This window comes from Cicer arietinum, chromosome 3, assembly GCF_000331145.2.
Source record: "Cicer arietinum cultivar CDC Frontier isolate Library 1 chromosome 3, Cicar.CDCFrontier_v2.0, whole genome shotgun sequence".
NCBI lineage: Eukaryota > Viridiplantae > Streptophyta > Magnoliopsida > Fabales > Fabaceae > Cicer > Cicer arietinum.
Genome location: NC_021162.2, coordinates 15,550,976 through 15,561,432, shown reverse-complemented (window position 1 = coordinate 15,561,432; position 10,457 = coordinate 15,550,976). Strand labels below are relative to the sequence as shown.

General features: G+C 31.6%; 1 protein-coding gene across 1 annotated transcript; it reads left to right on the top strand.

Annotated features, from left to right (window-relative positions):
* The first annotated feature begins 4,767 nt into the window (after positions 1–4,767).
* On the top strand, positions 4,768–5,422 carry LOC140919661 (uncharacterized). The gene is made up of 2 exons (XM_073366265.1): positions 4,768–5,159; positions 5,266–5,422. Exons 1-2 carry the CDS (start codon positions 4,792–4,794, stop codon positions 5,420–5,422), a joined length of 525 nt encoding a protein of 174 aa, XP_073222366.1. The 5' UTR covers positions 4,768–4,791.
* Positions 5,423–10,457: the final 5,035 nt, after the last annotated feature.

The following is a 10,457-nucleotide window of genomic DNA, read 5'->3' as shown; positions in this document are numbered from 1 at the left end:
GCCGCCACAAACAATTAGACCGTTACATTTTGTGGCGGCAAAGGCCGCCACAAACAACAATAGTACCGTTGGCACGTTCTGGCCGCCCAAGCCGCCACAAATGCCTAATATCTGTTGGTCATTGTGGCTGCTTTGGCCGCCACAAATGATCAAGCATACCCTATATATATTACTCCACTCCTCTTTCATTTTTTCACTTCTAACTTCTCTCTAAAACCTCCTTCTAACTATTCTCTCCACCTTCTCTCTACACAAAATATTCATCAAGCTTGATTTAATTTTGGTAAGTATATATTATATTATATATGTAGTTTTTTAATTATACTTTTTGATTTGATTTAAGTAATTAATATTATTGAATTTATTTTTTACAGTGGTTGTTAATTACTTCGAGGACTTGTAAGCATCGTACGTGAGTGAAAGCTTCAAGTCAGACGCTACTTGGTATCAAGTTAGTATTTTATATATTTTAAATTTAGATTAGTAAATATATATATTATTTTTAAAATATAGATTAGTAATATATATATATATATATGTGTGTGTGTGTGTGTGTGTGTGTTATTATAGATTTATTTTTAAAAAAATAGGAAGGATGTTGTTTACATAATATATAATAAATAAAAGTTTCAAACACGGTTAAAATATATTGATTTTAATATAATTATTTAAAAAAAACATTATTAAAATTGATGATATTATTATTTTTTGTTATAAATAAGTCTTGATTATTAGTCTTGATTTTTAAAAAAACATCATTTAAAATTTTATATAGGTTTATATATATTTATTGTATTGATATATATAATTTATTGTATTGATATATATATTATATTGATAATAATATATTATATATTATTGTATTGTATTGATAATAATATATTATATTGTATTGATATATATATATAATTTTATTTCGGTTTATATATATTTATTGTATTGGTAATAATATATTATATTGTGTGCAGATGCATGCTCCCCTAATTGACATATAAATATGTCAAAGTTTATATATAATGCTTTTGAAAAATAAAGCAATTAATATATAAAACATTGATATATATATATATATATGGATTTATACCGTAGTTGGATGTACGATAGGAATTTTCCTGGAAGAAAGGGTCTTAAACAACGTTTTGCTAACAAGGTTGAAGACTTTCTGAATTTTGCGAGAGTGCAACAAATTGTCCAAGATGAAGGGGGAATGAGATGTCCATGTTGTTTATGTCGATGTAGACGGTTTAAAAGTGAAGATGAAATAAGAGTGCATTTGTATGCAGATGGATTTATGCCTAACTACTGGATTTGGACTAATCATGGAGAAGAGTCTCCAGCGGCGCCTAATACTAGTACATCTATGGAGAATTATAACACAGGTCCTTCAAGTAGTACTACCATGTTAGGTATAGATTATTATAACTATCAACACTTTGAGGCGATGAATGATATGATCTCGGATGCTGTTGGGGTTAATTTGTCATTCAATGAAGATCAATATGACGATACCGATGGACTTCCCAATGAAGAAGCTTAGAGATTTTATGGTCTTTTGAAAGAGACAAATAAACCGTTGTTTGAAGGTTCTTCAAACTCAAAGTTATCAATGTGTATTAGACTATTAGGTCTAAAGTCTGAATTGCATGTTCCTGATTTAGCTTTGGATTTGATGACTAAAATGATGCTAGACGCAACACCTGTTAGAGATGGTTTGCCGCAAAGTTATTATGATGCGAAATGGTTAGTGTCAAAGTTAGGATTAGGTGTCAAGAGGATTGATTGTTGTGTTAAAGGTTGTATGTTGTATTATGACAACGAATTTGGTATGAATGATGCTAACTTAGTTGAATGCAAGTTTTGTCAACAACCAAGGTATAACCAAAGGAATAACTCTAGGGTAAGTAGGGGAAAATCAATTCCAAGGAAAGCAATGTTTTACCTACCTATTGTATCAAGATTGCAGAGATTGTTTGCATCAATACAAACTGCAGGAAAGATGACGCGGCATTATGAGAATAGAAGAAATTCAAGCGAGTTGCGACATCCGTCTGATGGTCAGGCATGGAAACACTTTGATCAAATGCATCCTGATTTTGAGTCAGATCCACGCAATGTAAGACTTGGATTATCCTCAAATCGATTTACGCCTTACATACAAGCATCGTCTACTCCTTATTCTTGTTGGCAGGTTATTGTTACTCCTTACAATCTTCCTCCTGATATGTGTATGTCTAAACCTTATATGTTCTTAGCTGTTGTGATACCAGGTCCTTCTAATCCTACAACTGGTATTGATATTTTTTTACAACCTTTGATTGACGATTTAAAGAGGTTGTGGAATGGTGTCTTGACATATGATATTGCTCGGAGAGAAAATTTTATGATGAGAGCTGCATTGATGTGGACCATTAATGATTTCCCCGCTTATGGGATGTTGTCAGGATGGGGCACCCATGGTAAATTAGCTTGTCCTATTTGTATGGAAGATACAAAAGCATTTACTTTAAAATTTGGCGGGAAAGCATCGTGGTTTGACTCGCATCGTAGGTTTTTACCTGCTGATCATGCATTTAGAAGGAACAAAGCTGCATTTATGAAGGGCTATGCAGAAAGTCTAGGACCCCCGCTTAAGTTGACATCAGAACAAGTTTGGAATAAAGTAAAAGATATGCCAAAGGTACATGTTGTTAATGGTGTGGCCTGTAAACCACAAGGTTATGGACAATGGCACAATTGGACAAAAAGATGTATTTTTTGGGATCTACCGTATTGGAAAGATAATCTTTTGAGACATAATCTCGATGTAATGCATATTGAGAAAAATTTCTTTGACAACATATTTAATACTGTGATGAATGTGAAAGGAAAAACAAAAGATAATGACAAAGCCAGAAAAGACATAGGTATATATTGCAGACGACCAGATTTGTTGTTGGTGGAACAAAACGGCAAGACCCTAAAACCTCGTGCGAATTACACTTTATCTACTGATGAAGCCAAATCTGTTTATCGTTGGATCAAAGAGCTGAAGACGCCTGACGGTTATTGTTCTAATTTGGCAAGATGTGCTGATGTGGAAAATGGGAGGATGCATGGGATGAAAAGTCATGATTGTCATATATTTTTAGAGTGTTTACTTCCTATTGCCTTTAGTGCTTTACCGACACATGTATTGAACCCACTTATTGAAGTGAGTCAATATTTCAAGAATTTGTGTTCTTCAACACTCTATGATAAAGATCTCATCAAGATGGAAAATGACATTCCGATCATTCTATGTAAGTTGGAGAAAGTATTTCCTCCTGGGTTTTTTGATTCCATGGAGCATCTCTCAGTGCATCTTGCAAGTGAAGCTAGGCTTGGTGGACCAGTTCAGTATAGATGGATGTATCTATTTGAAAGGTGATATATATATATATATACATATACTTGATTTTCAATATACTTCAACTTATATATACATGGAGCTTATTATACATCTCTTTGTATATTATAGGTTCATGGGTTATTCTAAACGGTCGCTGAAAAACAAAGCTAGAGTTGAGGGCTCAATTTGTTCATCTTACCTTCACTATGAAACAACACACTTTTGTTCTCATTATTTCAACAACGAAACTTTGTCACCAGTTAACGGAAGAAACGCTACTGATAGTGTTATACGTCATCCACATGCTTTATCAGTTTTTTGCTTGTTTGGTCATCAGGCTGGTAGGGATTTTGCGATTTTCTGGCCAAGCGACAAAGTATTTAATGCGGCACATGTTCACGTTTTGATTAACTGCACCGAAGTTAAACCATACATTGAGTACGTTTCAAATTTCTCTTCATATTAATTATATTTAATTATATGATTAAATTGATATTCACCATATATATGGTCATCGATCAGGGCATTTTTAAATACGGGACAATCATCTGATGATATACATTCAAATTTCCCATTATGGTTTCAACAACAAGTGCATCTCGGAGAACAAACTCCTATCAACATCCACTTAAGGCACTTATCTATGGGCCCGAGTGTCTCTAAATCTTGGACTGAAGGAAAAGAAACAATTAATAGTGGAGTTTGTATGAAAAGTGTCTCTGATAGTGGTGTAGTAGAAGATTTCTATGGCATAATTGAGCATATTTACGAAATTGACTACACGTTCCTAGATTATGCGAAAAAAGTGGTGTTGTTTTACTGTAAGTGGTTTGATCCATCTAGCAGAGGAACTAAAATAAATTTGATATCCAATATTGTAGATATTCGTATGAGCAAAACATATCCACGATTTGATCCATTTTCCTTGGCCCATAATGTAAGACAAGTGTATTATGTTCCTTATCCATCAACTGTCAGAAGCAAACAAAGTTGGTGTGCTGCAATCAAAACAAGACCAACGAGTGGAATCGAAGAAGTTGAAGCAGGTCAAAATGAAGAAGTTGCATTTCAAATGGATGAAATGTCAAATTTGGATCATGTGATTGGAGATGAGACTATTAGTCAACTTTGTCATGAGTCACACATTGGAGAAGAAGTTGATGAACAAGAAATAGATGAATTAGAGAATGATGAAGGCAATGACTTAATTCACTCATCAAATGACGACGACGATGATGACGAAGACGAAGACGAAGACAATTAATTAATTATATATATATATGTGTGTATCTATATCTATAATATTATATATTGTAATTGAAATGAACGACACCTTATATATATATTTTTATATTTTATATATATTTCTTTATTTATGTCAGTGTTATAATTTATTTATGTATACTTCATTATTAATTAATCTTATGTTAATTGTATACACACATATATTATATTATATATATGTATGGATATGGATATATATATATATAGACATGGCTTCAGTGTCGGGAGTAGGAGGATCTGCAGGAGGATCAGGAGGTTCGGATGGATCGGGAGGAACAGGAACGGCGGCAATACGAGGAATATCCAAAACATCACGTGGTAAGAAAAAAGTTGCTAAACGTGTTGTTAATGACCCATCTCTCATGCCGATGCCGTCCATTGGTACTAGTGGTGGAGCTATTCCTCTATATCCGGAGGTCCCAGTAGAGCCTTATACCTTAGACGAAATAATGGATCCCGGATGTGTTGATTGCTACAACCGCATTGTCATCATTCCAGAAGGAGATGGGTATGTAAACTATGATTGATTAAATATTTCATTATTATTGCAATGTAAATACATTATTAATTTTATTAATTTATTTTTATATTTAATTTGCATATAAACTTTGAAGATATCTTCCTTTTAAATCATCTGCAAAGGCAATTGCTGAAGTCATACAAGAGAAATATAAAAAACCATGGTTGTCTTGGGGTGAGATAAAAGAGGATAAGACACCTCAAATTAGGGAAGTTGATCAGTTTTTACATTGTTTCAAAGTAAGTCATTAGATTAATTTATTTAATTACTATTTATTTATACATTTGATTAATTTACTGAATTACTAATTATATTTTTAATATTTTGTATATTTAAACAAACAACAGACTAAATGTACTTGGAAAAGAGAGCATGATGCCGCGGTTTTGGCTTCATTTGACCACCGCTTTTTAAAGCGTCTCTCATCTATGTTGGCTTACGCACGTAATAAGGGCGAGGAAAAACAGCCTAATTGGATTGGTGAAAATGTTTGGACTGCTTTGTGGAGGAAATGGAACACAGATGCTTACAAACAGAAGAAAGAAAAAGCAAAGATTAATAGAGCATCTGAGAGGGGTACCAGTACTCATAAGGGAGGTTCCATGTCTGCTGGAGAAATTAAATATTATATGGTAATTTATTATTATTTATAATATATATCTATTAATTTATATTCAATTAATCATCACATTTCACCAACTTATAAACTTGACATTAATTTAATATTTTAGGAAAAGCAACTTGGAAGGGAGGTCACTCAGGCTGAGATACATCGCTATCTTCATGTTAATCCTGAAACAAATGAGTATACTGATGAATTATCAAAAAATATTCAGGTAATTATTATATATTAATTGTTATATATTAATTAGACCTATAAATTATTATATATTAATTATTAACTATTTTATTTTTTTATTCTTTTATTGTTAATATAGGAACAACTTCAACAAATCATGAAAGAATGGGATGATCATCAAGCTACTCTTCCTCCTGCTCAGCGAGCTGGTCCAGTGCAGCGGAAACAATATGAGCCCGCAAATTTTATGCACATCAGTGGTGGCAAGTACAAAGGGTGTGTGTTGGGTGCCAATAGTTTATCATCAACCTTTGTGAAAGGTCCAACCGGCTATATTCAAACTGAGACGTCTTCTTCTTATGCTAGTACGGATCGATCTCACCGTCCGTCGATAGATAATGATCTTGACCAGTTAAAGAAGCAATGGGCAAGTGAGCAAGAAGAAAAGACACAACAGCTGATACAAGCCGCAATTGATAAATTGAATGAGAAATGGAAACAAAGGTTTCAAGAGCAGCATCAGCAGTTTCAGCAGCAACAACAATTTCAACAACAACAATTTTCATTTCCTCGTGTGTTTCATCAGCAGTTTCCGCCTCGGCCTCAATACTTGCCTCAACAACCACTATTCCAGCAGCAACAAAATTACTCTCAATACTCCCAACAGCAGCAAGTACCGTCTCCAAATTTCATAATTTATTTTTGGGTTGTATGAACACATATTAATTATGTTGTCTTAGTTAATTATTATATGTTTAATTTTGGGTTTGTAAGACATTATTTATAAATTTTGGGTTTGTAAGACATTATTTGTTAATTTTGGAATGCATGTTTTATTTGATTTTGTGGTAATTAATTTAATTATTTGTATTATTATATTTTTATAGATAATATTTATTTTAATTTTAATATTTAATTTTAATTTTATTTTAATTTTAATTTTAATTTTAATTTTAATTTTAATTTTAATTTTAATTTTAATTTTAATTTTAATTTTAATTTTAATTTTAATTTTAATTTTAATTTTAATTTTAATTTTAATTTTAATTTTAATTTTAATTTTAATTTTAATTTTAATTTTAATTTTAATTTTAATTTTAATTTTAATTTTAATTTTAATTTTAATTTTAATTTTAATTTTAATTTTAATTTTGTTTTATTTGTAATTTAAATTAATCTTTAATTATAATTATAATTTAAATATTTTATTTTAAATTTAATTTATCATGATATTATATTTTAAATTTAATTATAATTTTAATTTATTTATAATTTTAATTTAATTACAATTTAAATTTAAATTATAAATTATAAATTTTAATTTATATTAATTTATTATATATAAAATTATAATACAAAATTAATTTTGAATTTAAAAAAATTAATTTTTTAATATACGTAATATTTTGTGGCGGCCTAAGCCCTCACAAAATATTTATTTTTTAATCTGGAGGTACTTTGTGGCGGCCTAAACCCTCACAAAGGAGGGATTTTGTGGCGGCCTAGGCCCTCACAAAGGCTGAATTTTTTAAAATCAGTCTGTCCTTTGTGGCTGTCTATGCCCTCACAAAGGCAGACTTTTGTGGCTGCAAAGACCCTCACAAATGCAGCCTTTTGTGGCTGCAAAAGCCCTCACAAAAGTTTGTGACCAGCTTATATGTGGCTGCCTTAGGCCGCCACAAATAGCCCATTTGTGGCTGCTTTTAGCCCTTTGGGAGAGCTTTTGGCCCTCACAAAAATCTTGTTTTCTTTTAGTGATAAACCCGAAACACAAAGCACTAAATCGTAAAGCCTAAACCCTAAACCATAAACCATAAACCCTAGACCCTAAACCCTATACCCTAAAACCTAAAACATAAAACCAATAACCAAAAACCAAAAACCAAAATCCTAAAACCAAACACTGAAGACCTAAATCCTAAAACCTAAACTCTAAAATGACAAAAAGAAGCATACCAAAAACAAAAATAACCTAAAATCAAAATCCAATGAGACTTATGCACTTATTCGACGAACTACATTTATTAAGAACCAAAAATAACTAGAATAGACCTAGTCCCTTAACCCTTAATCTTAAACCCTAAATCCCAAACCCTAAACCCTAAAATGAATAAGAACTAAAACGGGAAAAAAGAAACATATCAAAAACCAAAACGTCCTCAAATCTAAATCAAGTGACAATTTTGCACTAATAGGTTGAACTACATTGATTAACAGCTAAAATGGACAAAAATAAAAAACATAACAAATTCCAAAATGACCTAAAATTTTAATATATTGATTCTTTTTCACTTATTAGACGAACTACATAGTTTTAGAAACAAAATGGACTAGATATATTTAGTCTTTTTCATTTATTCGACGAACTACATTGATTAAGAAACAAAATGGACTAGATATGACCTAGACCCTTAACCCTTAACAATAAACGCGAACCCCAAAATACTAAAGCCTAAACCATAAACCCAAAATCCAAAACACTAAATCCTAAAGCCTAAACCCTAAACCCTAAACACTAAACCCTAAACCCTAAACCATAACTCATAAACCGTAAACCATAAACCATAAACCATAAACCCTGAACCCTAAACCCTAAACCCTATACCCTATACCCTAAACCCTAAACCCTATACCCTAAACCCTAATCCCTAAACCCTAAAACCTAAAACCTAAAACCTAAAACCAAAAACCAAAAACCAAAAATCAAAATCCTAAAACCAAACACAGAAGACCTAAATCCTAAAACCTAAACTCTAATCCCTAAACCTAAAAAAGACCAAAATGACCTAAAATATTAATGCATTTTGACTTTTGTACTTATTGGACGAACTACAATGAATAAGAAAAAAATTGTACAAAAAGAAACATATCAAAAACGAAAATAACTAAAATCTAAAACCAGTTAGATTGATGCGCTAATTCGACGAACTACATTGATTAAGAAAAGAAATGGTCTATAATAGACTTAGATCCTTAATCGTTAACCCTAAACCTTAAACCATAAGCACTAAACCCTAATCCCTTAACCTAGTAAAGACGAAAATGACCTAGATTATTAATGCATTGAGACATTTCAACTTATTGGACGAACTGCAATGAATAAGAACTAAAATGGACAAAATGAAACATATCAAAAACCAAAATAACCTAAAATATAAATCTAATGAGACTTATGCACTTATTCGACGAACTACATTTATTAAGAACCAAAATGAACTAGAATAGACCTAGACCCTTAACCCTTAATCTTAAAACCCTAAATCAAGTGACACTTTTGCACTAATAGGTTGGATTACATTGATTAACAACTAAAATGGACAACAACAAAAAACATAACAAATTCCACAATGACCTAAAATTTTAATATATTGAATATTTTGCACTTATTAGACGAACTACACTGTTTTAGAAACAAAATGGACTAGATTCCACCTAGTAAACAACAAAATGACCTAAAATCTATATCCATTGAGAATTATGCTTTTAATTATATCATGAAATACATTGGTTAAAACCAAAATGGACTAGAATAGACATAGACCCTTAAACCATAAAACCTAAACCCTAAACCCTAATCCCTTAACCTAGTAAAGACCAAAATAACCTAAAATATTAATTTATTGAGACTTTTTGGACGAACTACTTATTTGACAAACTACATATATAAGAACTAAAATTGATAGAAAGAAACATAACCAAAACAAAAATGACCTAAAATCAAAATTTAGTAACACTTATGCACTTATTCGACGAACTATGTAACGCCCCGTTTTTCGAAGCGAGGGTGTATTTTTTTTTAAAAAGAAATTAAACTAAAACAGAGAAATAAACAAGGAAATGCCTTTGGATAAATAATTGAGTCGTTATAATTTACAAGCAGCAGAAAAGTTTCTCCAAATAAAAATCCAAAGCATTTACACAGCAACAAATGGTACATGGAACCCATTCAATTAAGATGTCAAACTGACAATATTAGTATAAGTACAGTTTTCCAAATTAAAATACTCCAACCCAAAAAGAAGGACGTCTAGTCCCTATACATCAACCTAATCTGATCATCCTACCAAAAAACTATACACCCTGAGTGATCTCCACGCGCCCCGTGAGATCCTCCTAACGTAGCTGCAGTCAAGCGTTCCCATCTCCATTCCAGTCCGTCGGGTACGAACCGGTAGGATCGTCTTGACTCTCATCTGAGGGCAAAGCCCATATTTCCACAATAATTGTAAAGGGTCACCAGCCGAAATTAACAGTTAACACATAACATTTAAGTTTTTAAATGCTCAAAATAACTTTTCAACTAAGCATGCACCTTAAAAAGATTTCTCATATGCTAAAAGTTCATGTAATGCTTGCCAATTAAAAATGAAATCAAAATGAAGTTCTCAAACAATCAAGTAATACATAACTGACCAAAGCATTGATAAATCAATTGAGCAATCGATTATCTAACTCAAAATAAGGACTTCTGCTGAGCCAATCGATTG

What these genes read in the sequence shown, in the direction of transcription:
- LOC140919661 (XM_073366265.1), top strand. Translation starts at nt 4,792, where the DNA reads ATGTTAATTGTATACACACATATATTATATTATATATATGTATGGATA. An exon ending in ATCATTCCAGAAGGAGATGG is followed by an intron (nt 5,160 to 5,265) that starts GTATGTAAACTA and finishes TAAACTTTGAAG; the next exon opens with ATATCTTCCTTTTAAATCAT.